Source organism: Eleutherodactylus coqui, chromosome 12 (assembly GCF_035609145.1).
Source record: "Eleutherodactylus coqui strain aEleCoq1 chromosome 12, aEleCoq1.hap1, whole genome shotgun sequence".
NCBI classification, from domain to species: domain Eukaryota; kingdom Metazoa; phylum Chordata; class Amphibia; order Anura; family Eleutherodactylidae; genus Eleutherodactylus; species Eleutherodactylus coqui.
The window spans coordinates 80659378-80678357 of record NC_089848.1 but is presented as its reverse complement, the minus strand read 5'-3'; the positions used below and the strand labels follow the sequence as shown (position 1 = coordinate 80678357).

The 18980-nt window shown below is 43.6% G+C and overlaps 1 protein-coding gene across 1 annotated transcript in view; it reads left to right on the top strand.

The window, feature by feature from the left end:
• TSPAN13 (tetraspanin 13) overlaps positions 1–18980 on the top strand; it is a 31384-nt gene extending 12404 nt beyond the window's left edge. Inside the window, exons 2-6 of the mRNA XM_066585543.1 lie at positions 7857–8024; positions 11707–11787; positions 12544–12657; positions 14199–14309; positions 15876–18980. Of these exons, the coding sequence (XP_066441640.1) occupies positions 7857–8024; positions 11707–11787; positions 12544–12657; positions 14199–14309; positions 15876–15950 (549 nt within the window). The 3' untranslated portion in view covers positions 15951–18980. The remainder of the gene's footprint in view (positions 1–7856; positions 8025–11706; positions 11788–12543; positions 12658–14198; positions 14310–15875) is intronic.

The window sequence follows — 18980 nt, the reverse complement described above, 5'->3', positions numbered from 1 at the left end:
TCCTATTCTGGTATTACGGAGCAGAATCGGTCATGTGATGTCTCACTGCTGTCCAATGAGAGTTGCAACCAAGAATCTCAGGCTCAACTCGCAAGTGTGAATCAACCCTAAAGCCTCCTTCACATGAGCTGCAGCGTCCACTTCTCTGTGGTGGTGGCGCGTTTGATGCGGGGGGGGGGGCGGCATCCGCTTCTTTGTGGTGATGGCGCGTTTGCGGGGGGCGGTGTCCGCATCCCTATGGTAATTGCGCGTTTGCTGCTGGGGGTGGTGTCCACTGCTCTGTGGTGATGGTGCAGTTGCTGTGGGGGGGTGGCGTCCGCTTCTCTATGGTGATGGTGCGGGGGGCGGCATCCGCTTCTCTGTGCTGATGGTGCGGTGGACAACGTCCGCATCTCTATGGTAATGGTGCGATTGCTGCGGGGGGGGCGGCGTCCACTTCTCTGTGGTGATGGTGCGGTGGGTGACATCTGCTTCTACGTGGTGATGTCGCGGTTGCTGAGGTGGGCAACGTCCGCGTCTCCATGGTGATTGCAAGGTGGGTGGCGTCCGCTTCTCTGTGGTGATGGTGCGGTGGGTGACATCTGCTTCTACGTGGTGATGTCGCGGTTGCTGAGGTGGGCAACGTCCGCGTCTCCATGGTGATTGCACGGTGGGTGGCGTCCGCTTCTCTGTGGTGATGGCGCGGTTGCTGCAGTGGGTTGCGTCCGCTTTTCTGTGGTGATGGCGCGGTTGCTGTGGGTGCCATCAGCATCATTTTGGTGATGCGGTTGCTATGGTTACATTCTTGTCATGGAGGATCTCTGATGTTGCTTTGGTTACTATGGTGATGCACGCCTTGTTTTGCTGACATCAGTAACCCTATGATGACCACCTGGCTGCTATAGGTGCATCGGTGTCTCTATGGGAGACGCCAGCGTACGATTACCTTCTGGTTGCTGCGGGTGACACCATGTATACAGCTATATGATGGTGGATATACAGAATACTCTCTGCATCCTCCATTCTTCTCCTGGCTCTCTTCCCACAGTACCAGCACTGACATCACAGGCTCAGTCTGCGGCATCGTCGGTGTGTGGATGCGCACGCAGTGGTTTCCATGGAGACGACCTGCACCATTCAGCCATTGTCGATGCTTCTGAAAGACTTAGTCAGCCATTCACAAATGGCTTTGACAAGGGGTTAAGTAGCCGTGTCACATTTCATGCGGTGAATGGAGGGGGCGCCGAGCCTGGGAACATACATCCCACAGACCCCTGGATGGTTTCCCAGTCTCTCCTCCATCGGGGGGCTCCCCAATATCGGCCAGTTTGCCAGACTCCTGAATGGTAAATCCCCCTGTTCCTACATCTGTCTCTGTATAACCAGACAACTTGTCATTCATGACTTTGGAAAGCTGCACGATGGCACGTAGCTATATGGCCATTCTGCCACCACGACGCAATTGCGCACATAAAATACGCGCTAGTGGACTAGTGTATTTTCTGCATACTGCACCCGCAAATACGCCTGTGTCACACAGACCGTATACAGTGACATCGGGGAGATACAGAGAAAAAATGTATTGAGCAGCGCAAAACTTATTTAACACGTGTCCCAACCAAAGCATATAAACCGCTAGTAGTGTATGTGACCCCCTAAATAAATAGACGCAACGCCATATCCTTTAAATGTATGCAGACTTCAGATTTCCTATAAAAAACATTGTAGAACATTGAAATAGTCGGAGCACGTTTTTCTTTAACCCCTTAATTACACGGCCATTTCCCCCCCCCCCCCCCCCCAACTTTAGCTTCCTCCCATTTTCCATCCTTCAGCTGTCTGAAAAATTTTTTTTTTTTATCTTTGCGGGATGAGTTGTATTTTTCATTGGTGCTACTTAATAAATAGAGATGAGCGAACATGCTCGTTTAGGACAATTACTCGATCGAGCATCGCTTTTTTCGAGTAACTGCCTACTCGGGCGAAAAGATTCGGGGGGGGGGGGGAACTGGGGGGAGCTCTCTCTCCCCCCTCCCCCCCTCCCCATAGCAACCCGCCGGCGCCCCCCGAATCTTTTCGCCCGATTAGGCAGTTACTCGAAAAAAGCGATGCTCGATCGAGTAATTGCTCTAAACGAGCACGTTCGCTCATCTCTATTAATGAACCATATAATGTACTGAGAAACTTGTAAAACTTTGTGAATGAAATGGAAAAAAAAAATCACAATTGCGCCATCTTTGATTTTTACGATATGCACAGTGCGGCATAAATAACACAATAACTTTTTTATTCTGCAGGTCAAGATGCGTACAAGAATACCAAATTTGTTTAGTGAGGTTTTTTTTTTTTTTTTTCTGTACTACTTTGAAATATCTACTTAAAAAAAGTTTTGCTGCCACTCTGACCGGCATCATTTTAACTTTTATTCGATGGGGTTGCATGAGGGCTCCTTTTTACAGGCCAACCTGGAGGGTTCTATTGGTACCATTTTGAAGTACATACAAATTTCTTATCACTTTAAAAAAAAAAATTTTTTCTTTCATTGAAACTGCAATTCTAGCTATTGGGGGATTGTCACTTGCATTTAAAGGGTTTACAGGTGTAGTCGGTGTGGATGTTTCATTGTGGCTGGGTGTCAGCAGTCAAAGACAGCCGTGTATGGAGCGGGCTCGGCTTCCAAGCCTGTGCCGTATTAACAACGCACACTTAGGATGTACATATGACAGGAGGTGAATAATGGATGAACCGGAAAAGGTGGGCATACGTGTTAGAGATGGTATACCTGGCGCCATCTTCTGATTGCCTAGTGGAAATCTGAGAGTGTAGGTACCATAGCCAAAAGAGAGAATAAGGATTTGAATGGATTATGCTTGTGGGACTATATACTACCTATGTTAAAGACCGGTCTGGAAATACTGAATGCTAAGAAAGACTGACCAGTCAAGGTATTCCTAAAGAGTAGGAAAGTAGGGTTATACCCAACTGTTCTAGAGTCCTGAATATCACTGTGGTCTAGTAATGTAACGCTACACGGCCACTGCTGCCATAGATCATTTGTAGTTCTGGACTCTTGGAAAGCTAAGTGATGGATGTTAAATGGTAACTTGATTGGTTGCCCAGTAGTACATCCCATGCTCCTTTATCATGTCATTATTAGTCTGATTTGCCTTTTACATACTATGCTCATTCCCTCAGCTCCCTTGGAGTAAGGGCTTATTCACACCAGCGATCTTCTCATGTGAGTTTTGTGCAATGTATGTGCACAAAGCTCACACTATTACATAAATACATTCTTCTGAATGGATTCTTCAGACAAGCAATTTTTTTTGTGTGTGTTCTTGTGGAGCGCCTCTCTTATTATTTTCAATTGGACCTTTAAGACCTTGCATGGCGCTCACATGTGCATGCAAGTGCAATGTGATGTTTCCCATTGAAATCAATGGAAAACGCTTGCAATCCTTTCACACGAGTCAAGATCACAATTTCACAGAAGCGATGCGAGGCAGTTTTCAATCAAACGCTTTGCATTTCCATGAAAAACGCATGCTGGCAAGCGCATCAGGCAGAAAAACATGAGCTATTGTGCTTGCCTGTATAGCTATAGCCTAATGGGTAGCAAAGTTATCTAGATCTGTCATGAGAGCAAGGATGTATCATTACATATTTTGCCATCCAGGACCCTTGGAAAGCTGAGTGCCAGTGTGTAAAAAGAGACATTATTTGACATGCAGAAGAGAACAATTTAGAGACTGTATATTGGGGGTATTTCTGCCTATCTTATCCCACATTTATGTGCTGTATTTGTAAAGAATGTGGACTTTGCAGCAGATCGGGGCTCCAATGACCTTTTGTGAGTGAAGCCGGTGATTAAGCTGCTTTGTTGTGCAGAGTCGCTATAATGCCGGGTTCAGACACAGCCATCCATTGTCCCTGAAGACCGGACTCAGCTGACTGATGCTATTTCACAGGGCATTTCACTTTAAGAAACCTATTGTATTATTTGTCCTCTTCGACATTCACAGAGCTGTTCTATGGATCCCGAGCCTTAAAGGGAAACTCCACTCCTCTACATAAAAAGCTGAATAACTTGCCTTTCTTTATTATTGATTTTGAGCTATATGTCCTCTTCTCCATTCACACCCAAAGAGAGAATCTGTTTTTTCTTGGAATCTGCGTGTTTTGTTTTTTTTTGCACTTTGCAGAAAGTCATGTGACCTATCATGTGAGTTGTATCCGTTTCCTCTGAGCTCCCATAATGCATTGTTCACTGGTAACAAGCCAACAGAATTTGCCTTTCTGTGTGAGCAGAGGATATTAATCATTACAACATTGAAAAGTAGAAGTAGATAAAATCTCTTTAAAGGTTTCGTCCAGTTATATATTGACATGTTATAATTAATTTAGAACAATAAAAGAAAGGGTGCTTGCCCATCCTGAGCACCTATGTTCTAGGACTGCAGCCCCCAGTATTGCCCAGGGTCTGACAGCAGACGTCAGGTGACCTGTGCCTGTCAATAGGAGGCCATAGCGTCACCCAGGATGTCAGTGCTGATGCTAGGAGAATGGGTAGTAATGCTGCGGGCTCTGACTGGCTGTTAGTGGTCACATGACTTCCGCTAACAGACAGCGGGAGAATAGTGAGGCTGCAACGTTGGATTGCGGGTGCTGTGGATGGGTAAGTCCCCTTTCATTGTTCTAACTGATTTGGACTTAATTTTAAAATGTCAATATGTAGGCGGACAACCCCTTTAAATTCTTTAGCTAGGGTGTAGATACATTTGCAGCCAGTTTGTTTATTGCTTATTTAAGTGAAGCAACTTTAAAATAGTCTTTTATTAAAAAATATATATATCGTTTTATGTCTACAGCTCCAATGCAGACCAGAGGCGTAACTTGAAGCTTCTGGGCCCCATGGCAAAACCTGTAACAGGGCCCCCAACTATAATGCTTTATTCATAGTACTAGGCTCCCTATATGGAGAAAAGAGGCCTTATGGGCCCCCTAAGGCTCCTGGGCCCGGGTGCAACCGCATCCCCTGCATCCCCTATAGTTACGCCCATGGTGCAGACTGTAACTATCCCCGTGTAGACAGATCTGTAGCGGTGTGTTACTCCGCTCCCTTCATCCCCATTTCTACTGTATCAAGGAGGGGGAGAAAGTAGTGGAGTAACACATGACTGAAGGATCAGACTACACAGGATTTGTAGTCTGTTACCACAGAGACACATAGGACTGCGTAGGAGCTGTAGACAAAAAATCATGGGTTTGTAATCCTGCTATATAAGGTTAGCCAGTATGCAGTAATCGGTATGGTTGTATCTGTAGTATTGTCATTGAGGTGTCTCTTAGGGTTGTCCTGTAATATGACCTCTCTTCTGGCCTAGTTTTGGTCCTGACTTTTATCCTGTTCCAAAAGGAAAAGCTGGAAATGTTTGCAGGGAGGAGGAAATCCTCTCCAGCCATGTAATGTGCTCTACCCCAGCAATCTATCATTGGGCCCCGAACAGGACTGGGAAGAAGAGGTTTTACTTTCGTGATTCCTATAAGGCAGCGCTCCAGGTGTAGCAGAGCTGAATGTGTCAGTGAAGTCTTTGGTATTTTATTCCTTCTACATAGAGGAATTCTTATATATAGATCGGGTTTTTTTTGTTTTTTTTAAAGAAAGCATAATTTATGAGCAGGCCGGTGTCACATTTATGCGCCTAATACACAGAGAAAAGAACCCATTGATTTCAATAAGTTCATTCATATGCGCGTAATTTTTTTTCATTGCGCCTTTAGGTCTCGCAAATAAAACAGACACAGCATGCTCTACTTTTCTGCGTATTTGTGAACCAAAGATCCCCATGCAAGTCAATGGGTGTTGCACAAATGCACATGTAATACACAAGGAGATGCGGAATCGCGCAGAGTATTACACTGGAAATGCACATCTAGAACTCATTAGACAAAGTAACCATTTCAATCAGTTGTCTTTGTTTGCCGCGTGCAAATCAACATGCCTTGTGGGTGCAAAAAGTGCACTAAAATCCGCCGATGCAAAAAAGCATTATTCATTCTGCAAAAACGCTACACTCATGTGCGTGCAAGTATGCATACACCCGTGTGCTCAAGCCTAATATATGTTGTCAAGATCTCTGTTGTCGTTGAATAGGAACCTTCTTATTTAAGGCCCATTTAGACAGGATGAATATTGGGCAAACTATGCCCGACACTCGTCTCCGCATACACTCGCTCCCATGCTGTTGCACTGGAGCTAGTATCGATGACTCGCTCACAGAGCGGCCAGCAGGGGTGGGGGGCGGCTGCAGGAGATTTCTCTCCTCGCACTCCCCCGCCCCTCTCCATTGACTTAACTTAGTGGGATAAATGATGAGCTGATCGTTCAGTGTAAATAGCAGCCATTCAGTATTGGTCGCGGTGACTGATAAGCTGCACACGTCTGAGGGCCCATTTACACCTGCAGTTAGAAAACAAACAAAATTGTGACTGAAGCCCTGTTTTTGGAGTAGAAATAAATGTTTCAGTTTCCCCCCACCCCCCCCCCCCCCATTGAATTCAAAGGGTTAAAAAAAAAAGGGAAAAAAACAACAAAAAACAGAAAGCTTTCAACAGGAACAAATGGCGCTGTAGACTATGCTTTTTGTCCCTGTAAAACAAACCAAAAAATGAAAAGCTAATGGAACGGAAGCAAACTGTAAGCTTTCTGTGTTGTTCTTGTGTTTGTTTTTTGTTTTTTTCTTAAATTAAACCTATTGAAATTAATGGAGGGGGGGGGGGGGGGGGGGGGAGATGGAAACGTTTATCTCCATTTTCTCTTTTTCTGCTCCAGAACAGAGAACAGAGAAACGGAATTGTGACTAAAGCCCTGGCTGCAGGTGTGAACGGGCCCTAATACTTTGACCGTTTAGAGTTTGATACAATTGTATCCAGTCTGGTAAGGAGCCGGACTCCAGGCTGATTCACTTTGCTACAATGTATCAGTGCAGGTAATCTATCGGGGAAAGAGTGAGATCTGCAGTATTGATGTATTTCTGCTGGATACAACTGTAACAAACCTTCACCTCCAAAACACCCAGATGTGAATACAGTGAATTCCAATATCATGCTGTTCCCATGCCATGTTCACATAGTTCCAAGAAGCTGAGATATGGGGCGCTGTTGGTGAAAACCTCACAATACCTCTTCCTAGATGACTGTGAATCTGATGTACCGTACAGTTGAAATGTTAGGGTTAACTATAGAGCAGATTTTCAGGTTTTTAGTGGCGTGACACTTTAAATTATATAGTTCATACTAATGTCATCCTACTGACACACAAACCCTGAGTCATGAATTTGATCATCCAGAACACCAGTCAGTTTCAGAGGAGACTCTGCCTTTGACACGGAAGTAATTACAGTGTATGGTCACGGTGTCGTCCTCAATCGGTATATTTGTTTTTGGGACATCCAATTGGCTACTGTAATTTCCTAGACTACTGAATGGCATCCAAACCCTTCCCTTATAGTGCTGGATAATTACGCAAATTTGTTTTGCAGCATCCTGGAAAAGCTGAGTGTCTCCTTCATCTGTCAAAATATTAGAAAGTGTGTCTCAACCATTTCCTTGTCATTTCTGGTTCTGCGAAAGTTGAGTGACTACCAAGCATTACAGCTTTCCTATATTCCTGAATGGCACATGCCTATGTACACTACAATGCAGTTCTGCCTACCTAGATTATGGTTACTAAACTTTCTGTGCCGGTCTCTAGAAAAGCTGGATGGAAGATATAATGGCGAGGAAATCGCTCATCGTTCATTTTTCCTAGAGACAGAAGATAGTGAATTTTTTGTTATTAGGGACGACTAATAATTTTGTTCTCTGTTTCTTTCCAGATGGTCAGCCTCCTGCTGATTGGCATCGCTGCTTGGGGGATCGGATTTGGTCTGATCTCCAGTCTACGAGTGGTCGGAGTTGCTGTTGCTGTCGGAATCCTCCTGTTTCTCATTGCCCTCGTAGGGTTAATTGGTGCCATTAAACATCACCAGGTGTTATTGTTCTTTGTATCCTTTTAATGACTCTTGGGTTTCGTAATCTGTGTAAACTTCATAACGTTACTATGTGCCACGTCCGCAGCATCTGTATAATGGGAAGTTCTGCAAGTAAACTGTCGACTGGAGACCTAGCATTACAGGGGATTTTCGGAAAGGGTATCTGTTCTTCTTAGATCACCTGCACGCGAACGGGTCGGATTCCAGATGCAGGAGTCCGCAGCGGAATCCGACCCTGACAGCAGTCGGCATCTCTTTACCGTGGATTACTTCGGCGAGCCACCATTAGACATGCGCAATACAGAGTTTTTTTCATTTCTCCCGTGCCGTCGCTAGGCGCCACTGCGGAATCCGCAACCTGTCCACCATGTCAATTGCGTATGGGCCGTGGGTCAGATGGCTTCCATTAACTTCAATAGAAGCCATCCGTGTGGAATCCACATGAAAATCAAGCATGCTGCTCTGGGAAATATGCAAATGGAAAGATGGAACAATGTATCAGCAGCGCCACCTATTGGAAGGCAGCATTTCTGCAAGTCAATGTCAGACCTTTTAACAAGCCTTGTAACAATGACTGAAAATATAAGCCAAAGCCAGAATCTTCTTCAGAAGGAAAGGATAACCATGTACAGACACTGTTTCGCAGTTTTTGCTCCTCATCCGTGTACAGTAGGTGGCCGGCTGGGTGAGAGGTCTATGACGTGGGTAAACCAAGCCAGCAACCTACTGCATGCTGATGAGGGGCAAAAAGCCTGAAACGGAGAGGCTGGAGCATCACATACCTGAACTCCTGGCATCAGGGCACTCAGTAACCAGACAACCCCTTTAAGCCTAAGGGTACCCTAAGGCTTCAAGGTACTTTTACACAGGATGACTTTCACTTCTCTGCTTTCACACAGGAGTGATAGTGATTCAGTGAATTGAGGTGGCCTTTCCTGGCCTGCCACCTCCATTCAATGTGAACAGGCAGTAGTTTGAAGATGAATGACTGCCTGTTTACAATAAGCGTGGAGTTATTCATTAGTTGCTCTGTTTCAGTTAGCTGAAATTAAGTGTCTAGTGATAAATGAGCAATTTCTCGCTCAGTACCCTGTCCAATTTTTATTTTTTTTCTTCAGCTAATAGTTGACCCATGCAGATGCCCAACAGGTCGCCCGCAGGAACAATAATCGCTAGTGAAGACTGAGTGGGCAGGGAATTGTACCCGCCTTCATTCACAGTAAACAGTCATTCATAAACTAATGATTGCCTGTTTACACGGGCAGATACGTCGTTCAGAGTTTTTAAGACTACATGCATGTGGGTGATTAAAAGGTTGCTCCTGAGATTCTCGAGCATAGCACAAGTGGTGATTTTTTTTTTTTTTTTTTTAAACTTTGACTGTCTGCAAACTCCCAATCAGATGAATGGCTGCTATTTCTGTCCACTTTCCAAAAACCTGTCTATGTGCATGTACCCTTAGTTTGTACAGTTTTTTTCAGGCTGTGGGTGTAATTAAGAATGTTTCATTTACTATCAGCAAGCAGAAATCATAAAAATTAGGCTGGCTTCACACGACCGGATTGTAATTGCGGGATCCGCTGTCAGCGTCTGAATGGAGGTTCTGCAGGAAATCGCATGCATTGAAAAGTATGTACTTAGGTTTTTTTCTTCACACTCGCAGGAAACAAATTGCGTATTTGGCGAACAGAGGAAAAATCGCAGTATGCTCTATTTTGCTGTAGACTCTGCTCGGACAGCCTCCATTTAAGTCAATGCAGGTCATCCGCAATTAACATTGCGGATAGGCTGTGGGTTCCCCTCTTCATCGCATAGCGATGGTGCGGGAAATACAAATATAAAAAAAATCTGTACTGCATAAGCGTCTGCGGTCATCCACAATACAGATTTTGCAGGTACACGGGGTCACAGCTGGCTTCTGTTGTGGGTTCCCGGATCGTTCATGTGCAGCCGGCCTTAGGAAGCAATTCTTTTGGATGAATGTGCCTCAGCGTGGATACAGCAGTGTATTCAGTTTATTCTCAGGATTGGTTGGGGGCCCCATCAATCATAAAGCGATGGCATACTCCAGATACGCCATTACTTGCAGTTTAGCTGCACAAGGGGATGGAAATGCTACTGATTTTTCCATTTATATTTGCAGTGACCTTATTAGTGCCCTGTACTTGTTAACGACCTGCTTGTTGACTTCTGATGCAGATTTTTACCACAAATTTCACCACTTTCAATGTAGAGGGGATAGCATGTGGATTTTGCTGTGGATTTGTAGCACATTTTTGTGCACAAATACTTCCCAAAAATATAGGTTTTACCTAAATGAAGCTCATAGGGGGATTCCCAAGGGCCCCTTCACCCCTGCAGTCAGAACATTGTGGCGGTTTATTCTAGCTGTGTATAAATTGTTACATGTTTAGACAATGCAACACTATCTGCTACAGTGAACAGTCCCAGTGAGACGCTTTACAACACAAATGACTGGTTCCAGTGTATAACACAGCGTTTTGCAACTGGCCCCAGGCGGAGAGAACGTCAGGTGTGGCCCTGAGTCACCTTGTCATTTAATAGCAGTGTTTGGTTAGTGGGAGCAGCTGAAGATACAATGCACACAGGACTGGGTTACTGGCTTCATGTGACTGGGAGACGAGGAGCTTTCTACCAGATCAGTCAGACACGTGTTATAGGTAGAAGTATTCAGCGAAGGGTTAAGGTGCTTCTAGACAGAACAATTATTGTTGAAAAAAATCATTAAAGCGAGCAAAAATGCGAGTCAACGACTGAGCTACGTACGAGAATCGCTCATTTCCTGCAGTCATAAAAACCATCGTTGGCTCGTTCTCTCATCGTTCGGTTTAAACAGCAATCATTCGGTCTTTCGCATTTGCTTATACTGTGAATGACCGAATGATTCTCGATTGAACGAGCCAACGATGCATCTGCCTGCATAATCGGGCTGCACAAAAGCAAACGAGCTGGCCGTGACGTTACTTGCTTGTTAAACCAGAATCGGGTCGTCTAAAAGGACCCTTACAAATAGCGTTTATAGTGGTTCCATTAGGGTGAGATGTAAAGTAACTACTTGGCAATGGTGGTCAATGTGGAAGCCATGTTAGGCTGAAATATAATATATATATTATTTATTTATTTATTATACCCTGTTTCCCTGAAAATAAGACATACCCTGAAAATAAGACATAGCATGATTTTCCAGAATTTTTGAGGATGCAAAATGATTTTTCAGGCTTTTTGAGGATGCTTAAAATATAAGCCCTGCTAACAGTTAATTAAAAAAGTCAATTTAAATAGTGTCCAGGCAGATATACATGTAAAAAAGTTAAACCTTTTTGAACAAAAATTAATATGACACTGTCTTATTTTCGGAGAAATACGGTATATATTTGCTCTCATACATGTTGGAGCACAAATCTACATGGAATGGAGCGGACTTCCTTTTATCCTCCTCTTGCGACCTATGACATACTATTAGTTGTCAGGAGTATAAAGTGTTGTACAGTATGGGATAACATGGCTGCCTGTGTAAGTTTGGGGGGAATTGTCACCACTAGGGGTTTGCACTGGGGGCCAGAAACTTCTAGTTATACCCGTGGTGATGCAAGTACCTGCAATAAAATGACATTTCATGGCACAGATGTGTAAATCACACAATCCTTGTACTTCTTTAACATGTTTTGTCCAGTACATGATCATCCTCTTCTTGGTGTTTGTCGTCCAGTTCTCGGTCTCTTGTGCGTCTCTGGCATTAAACCGCGACCAACAGGTACGGTATTTGTCTGATTATCCTATCTCCATGTGCTTACATATAATGTACCTGTTCTGTAATAGTCATCCATACCCGGGACTTAAAGGGGGTTGTACCACAATTGCAAATTATCCTCTATTCACAAGATATCCGCTGAGACCCCTGTCAATCTCGAGATCTGAGGTCCTGTGTCCCCCATCCTTTTCACTGTGGAGTTACTGCACTTCCTGCAGTGAGGAGGAGACTGAATAGAGCGTTGGTCAATGGGACTGTGGAGATACCGAAATGGCACCCGCTCAGGGATTTCCGGCAGCTCCTTTGAAATGAATGAAGTGTTGGCCACACGCTTGGCCAGCAGTCCAATCATGTTGACATCACTGCGGGATGAGAAGCGACAATCGCAGTGACGGGCAGAACGGAATAAGAGAGTCTAAGTCTGCAGATTGGCAGTATCTCAGCAGTAAGACCACCACCGATCAGAAAGTTATCCGCTATCTTGTGGGTAGGGTATAACCTGTAATTGGGTTATCTAGAGAAAGGCATTTTCGGAAAAGCAGCTCAGCATGGGGTAGAAACCTAAAAGGACACATACAGTTTTTACCTGACCGACCGATAAAAAGCAATCAAAATGTGGCAGGAAAATTGAATTGGAAAGGGTTAAATGTTCTGAAGACGAGTCAAAGTGTATGATGTACTAATAGACGAGGCTGAGGAATAACATGACCCACGGTGACTTTTTTTTCCCTAAATATCGGATATTTGTTTCCCCTGCAGAATCAACTCTTGGAAGTCGGATGGAACCACACGGCAACCGCGAGGTCCGACATTGAGAAAAACCTGAACTGTTGCGGATATCACTACTTTGATAAGCAAGAGCCTTGTGATGCGGTAAGTGCATGCAAAGCAATCTGCAAGAAAAGCCATGGGGTAAAGTTCCAACTCTGTCATGTGGATATCGGTCATTGGGTACGAAGTACACGGCGCTCCACAACAGATCTATTCGTCAAGGTGATAGCATGGATACAGCAGTTCAGCCTGTCCAACCACTGGTTATGGGTGAAGAAAATGCAGATCCTGGATATTTAACCATTTAGATCCTGCAGTCAGTACTGATCACAGTACCTATTGAGTGTAAAAAACAACTATACATACAAGCAATCCTACACTGGCATTGGTACTCTTAGGAATAAGGGGCAAGCGCTCTCCTTCCTTTTCCCAGTGCCGTAAATCTCTTTGAACCAACAGTTATCACATCCAGTTGTATCTGCCTCTGCCCTTTGTTAGCACTCCAAGAGGCACCAGGTGTACAATAATGTATTAGCACTTTAGTTGAAGGAAGTGGTGTAAAATAAACGTCTTTAAAGTTTGAAGGACTTGGACCAGAATTTGCCTTGAACCACCCTCACCCCTAGGTATTCTGATTGGTTGGGGTCTTGCCCCTACCCTATCAATCCTGAGAATGGGTATCCAGTTTCTCCTGTCATCCCCACTGGGGACTTATTGCACCCTGTCGGTGTGGAAAAGATTGAATGGAGTGATGGCTGTGCACGTGCAGTGCTACTCCATTCATTTTTAAGTGGAGTGTCAGTGGTACCCATCACAAGTGTGCAGCAATTTCCATCAGCCTCATTGAAATGAATAGAGCAGCTGCTGCATATGTGCGCCCATTGCTCCATTCAATCTGACTCCACAGTAACGAACAGAGAGAGGGACACTGGTCCCCGGTTTTCATGATCAGTGGGGGGGTCTGTTGGGGGTTTCACCACTAAATCACACTATTATCACCTGTGCTATGGATAAAAGTAAATTCTGGTACAGTCCCTTTAATGAAGTAAAAGGGATTTTCCAGCTCTAAGCTATTGATGAACTATCCTCAGGATAGAAATTCAATAGGTAATCAGTGGGGGTTCAATGCCCAGGACTCCTGCCGATCAGCTGCTTGTTGAGGTTGCAGGGAGCTCTTGTGTGCCAAAAGCTTACAGACACTCCGCTATCCTCCACTGTGGCTGTCAGCGAGTGATGCAAGACATTTCCACCACGGGGAAATCAAATGTTGGCGATCGCGATATCAGGTTGAGTTTCATGGCCCAATACCACACTCAGCCTGGTGAAATTAGCCCGAGTCTGCAATAATTGTGTGTGTGTGTGTGTGTGTGTGTGTGTGTATATGTGTGTGTGTGTGTGTATGTATATGTGTGTGTGTGTGTGTGTATGTATATGTGTGTGTATGTGTGTGTGTGTGTATATGTATGTATGTATGTATGTATATATATATATATATATATATATAATGCTGGAGTGAGGAATGTCTTGCTATATAATTGGGCAAGCTTGCCATTCTAAGGGCTATCTGGGTGAAATACCCTGTGGACATGGTAATATTGCACATAGAGAATTATTTCATGTAGTTTTTTTTTTTTCTCTCACAGGCTTGTTATCCATCTCGTAACTGTACCACATGTGGACAACGCATTGAGGACCACGCAGAAGAAGTGTTGAGAGTGGTGGGTGGTATCGGCTTCTTCTTCAGCTTTACTGAGGTGGGTCCATGGTGAAATATGTTCACTTTTAAACAGTAAACTCTATTTGATGCTAAATCTAATTATTGTTTCAATCAAAGTGAAACAAACATATAGGCTCCTTCCTTCAATCTGAGTTGTCTGGTGGTGATCTTTTTTGTGGGCTCCTTCACACGAATATGTGGTGATGGTGTATTACGCATTTGGAATACACTGTACCAATCTGCCATAGTTTCCTATGTTGCCACTCACATATTGTGGGAAATACGCATGCAAGAAAGATCTTCTTTGTATCTGTCATATAAGGCTCTTTTCACATCTGTTATGTATCCATTTTTAACGGAGCTATATAAAATTAAAGACAACTCGATATAGAAAGCTAGTAGAGTCCTGTGATTACAGCAGCCTCTGCATTGCTTAGAGCACTTTGTAGGGTCACTGCTCCACTGTATCTGTAATGTAGCAGACATTGATTGCTTTTAGTTAATGAATTAAAGGGGTTGCCCCGCGCCGAAACGGGTTTTTTTTTTTTTCAATAGCCTCCCCCGTTCGGCGCGAGACAAACCCGATGCAGGGACTTAAAAAAAAAAACGGACAGTGCTTACCTGAATCCCCGCGCTCCGGTGACTTCTTACTTACCTGGTGAAGATGGCCGCCGGGATCTTCACCCTCGGTGGACCGCAGGGCTTCTGTGCGGTCCATTGCCGATTCCAGCCTCCTGATTGGCTGGAATCGGCACGTGACGGGGCGGAGCTACGAGGAGCCGCTCTCAGGCCCCATTCAGAAAAGAAGAAGACCGGACTGCGCAAGCGCGTCTAATCCGGCGATTAGACGCTGAAAATTAGACGGCACCATGGAGACGAGGACGCCAGCAACGGAACAGGTAAGTGAATAACTTCTTATAACTTCTGTATGGCTCATAATTAATGCACAATGTACATTACAAAGTGCATTAATATGGCCATACAGAAGTGTATAACCCCACTTGCTTTCGCGGGACAACCCCTTTAAGGGTGAGAGGTAGAGATGAGCGAGTCTACTCGGCCACACCCCTTTTTCGCCCGAGCACCGCGATTTTCGAGTACTTCCGTACTCGGGCGAAAAGATTCGGGGGGCGCCGTGAGTGAGTGGGGGGTTGCAGCGGGGAGTGGGGGAGGGAGAGAGAGAGGGCTCCCCCCTGTTCCCTGCTGCTACCCCCCGCGCCGCAACGCCTCCCCCCGAATCTTTGCACCCGAGTACTGAAGTACTCGAAAATCGCGGTGCTCGATCGAGTAAATACTCGAAACGAGTAGATTCGCTAATCACTAGTGAGAGGGTTGCCACCAAACTGTTTTAGCTCTGTGATGTTTTTCCCTTTTATAGCTCATGTAAAAGAAGATGTTAGAATTGTGATGTTTTTGTTTTTCACTGGAGGTACACTTTAGTGCCACAGACCCAGAGGCCGTTAGCAGGGAGATGTGGTATACTGCAGCCTAGAAGCTATCAGGGAAACCAGCAGAATATTGAATGTAGTTCTGGATGTGATTGAAACAAAAACAATATCCATTCTACTACTTACATTCTGTTAACTTTTTTTCCCCCCCTTAGATCCTTGGCGTTTGGTTGACTTACAGATACAGAAACCAGAAAGACCCCCGGGCTAACCCCAGTGCATTTCTTTGATTGAAATCCTTTTTCTATAAGACTCTTCCATGTTACCTTATCTACTGAATACTCTACAGCTCTTCTGATTGCTGTGGCTAAATTTGTTTGAAGGACTTAACTTCAACTTTTTTTTTTCTTTCTTTTTTTCCTTTTACAAGGGACAGGAAAAAAATTACAATTTTTAAATGGAAAGTTTAAAGTCTGAAATAAAAGACGAAGAATACAAGAAAAAATCAATTAAACCTTGGTATCCGTGGAATACACCAAGTAACCATGGATGAAATAAAAGAAAAAAACACACAAAACCAAACTGCAGTAGATTGTAATATTGGTTAAATATTATATGCAGATTCTGTAGCCATTCCAGTTTCATTTAAAATCATCCTCGTTTTGTGTGTGGGATCGGCGGGGTTCTTTTTGCCCCAAGTCATTATTTCTTAATTTTTGAAATGTGGGGGTGTGGCCTGTCTTTTTTTTTTTTTTTTTTTTTTAATTCTAAGATTGTAGGGCAAATATTTCTAGATGGTTATTTACATTTCAAAGTAAAGCACCCCAAAAATAACTTTGTATAGAGTCAGCACTTTAAATAGTTATGAATTGTCATAGTCTAAATCCACACATTGTTGCCCCCTGATTATTGTCTTCTATTGGGTGTTTGAGTTCAAGTTGCCTAGAGAATATTTGACTTCCTGTCTGGGTGACCACCATTTTTAGTATATGTATCTACAAGTACAATGGTGGTCACAGGACATTATGTATGTTATACGCTGGACTTTTTTTTTTTTTTTCTGTCCTTCCCAGGCTCAAACTTTAGGGGTTGCAGTATAACCTGGGCCCTTGTACCCTAGATTACCCAATGCTATAAAGGACATGTAATTGTCAAGTTGCGGCCTTGTTATACATATGACATTGAGGCCCAGGAGTGTTTAAGCTATGCCTCTGATTCCTCCCAACAGAAAACCTGATCAGACATAAAATGTATTCCTTCTTTAGGGAAACAAATCATAGAATACAGGGATGCCATGCCAGAGAGGGGAGAAAAATGCAGTTCGCCTTCCAACTGTTGCTTGGAGGGAGAACCCTTCAGGCTCCAACCATTGCATTTTTCTCTATGCACTGAGAGAGAGGCCTAGGGAGCCTTCATGTAATACAGATAGAATTGCTGGGTCCTGTGAATTAAGGCTCTTTCATTCCCAAAATTAAGGGGCTTAACTGCGTCAGAAAGGCGTACTTATTGGTTCGTGTCATTCATTTCAATGGCTCTTTTTTATGTCTGTAAATATTGTGATGGACTAATTAAAAAAATATTTTTTGTGAATTTGGCCCTATAAAAATTAAAAATAAATTTTAAAAATTTTTTTGAAAGATACTAGAGATTTCTAATTCACAGGATATTAGAGCACGGTTGACATCACTGAATTTTGGGGAGCATTATTGTTCATGCTGCTAAATAAAGGTGTTCAAAGTCTGTATAAATTTGTATGTAAAACAAAAACTGGAATACACAATCCCAATAGACCTGTACACAGGGGTCGTGACTAGTGCTGAGCTGCCAGGTTTGTGGGACCACTGCCCTTTGTGTTTAAGTTGTGTACAGCATGTCTCCACCCACGAGGAACACTCCAGACAAAATGTATACTTTTATGCCCAGTGCAGGGTTATGCTCTGCCTCCTTAGGCTTGCATTGGGCAAAGGCTGTTTTATACAGACCCACTGCTCATAGTAGTCCAAACTGTAACCTCTCCCAATAGGCAACTTGTGGCTCTCCAGCCCCGAGCTGATCTCCATGTTTTATTGAGTGCAGTAAAATTCACATCCTTGGGTTTAGAAATATACATTGCACTGATTTACTAAGACCTGTATGCTTTAAAATGCTATTTATAGAAGATGTGCACTCACTACTTCAGAAGATCTCATCCCCCTTCTTGAATGAATCTTATTTAAAGGGACGGGGATGATCTTGTGTGGCCTTCTCTTTTGTAGCAGTAGGCGAGTAAAGTAAGACTGGGATATTTATTTTTATTTTTTTCCTTATTTGGGGGCAGGGGGTCATATTTTTGAGATGATACTACTTGTGTTGATTTTGTTTTACTTGCATTCCTGTAATAAAACACTTTTGTAATCTGTAGCAGTTCTAGGGATCCTATCATAACATTGACTTTTTGATTTGGCTCCATTGCAGTCTTCTATTGTCAGATGCAGGAGAAGTGCACGTCCATGGGACAAACTGAAACTGGGATGAATTAATACAATAAATGGATTGGTCATCGTTTAAAAAAAAAAAAAGCTTTGTTCCAAGAATAGTGCCACCCAGGCTGTGTCTGGTATTGCAGCTCATCCTCAAACAAGTGAGTGAAGCTGAGCCTGGAATAGCCTAAGGGTTCGTTTATACCCAATGATACATCGTTTGAATGAGCGAATGATGTCCGACTTCGCTTGTGCATCCTGTTTATACAGATAGATGCATCATAGGCTCATTTTAATGAGTCTTTCAAATTCGCTGTATAAGTGAGAACGACTGAACAATCGTTATTTAAACCAAACGATTAATGAACGAGTCAATGATTATTTTTATGCCTACGAAAAGGGAACAACTTGGCGTTCGATTGTTGACTGCGTTTACACTGAACGATTATTGTTCCATGTAAAAGGGCCTTAAAGACGTGTTGGAATTTGTAGTTTTAGAGTAGTTGAGCTACTGGTTGAAGACCAATCCCCTACCCTTTAACCCGGCCCTGGTGCATGTGATGGATCTCAGGACAGAGGGGCAATGACAGGACATTGCATGTACAAGAGCCCTTGGTATGTCTGCCATTTACTACGCAATAGTCAGTGAATGGAACACAAATTCTTCACACCTAATGACCCCTGTATCCCCCCCCATTGTTTGTGGTTTTAGATGTGTTTCAGTTCAGCATCTTCCCATATTCTTGTGGGTGTTCTGTCTGGTTGTAATGCTGTGAATATGCATTATTTTTTTTTTAGTTACAGAATTCTCTATTTGCACTGCAGAAATAACTTAAAACAATAAAAAAATGAATAAGACAA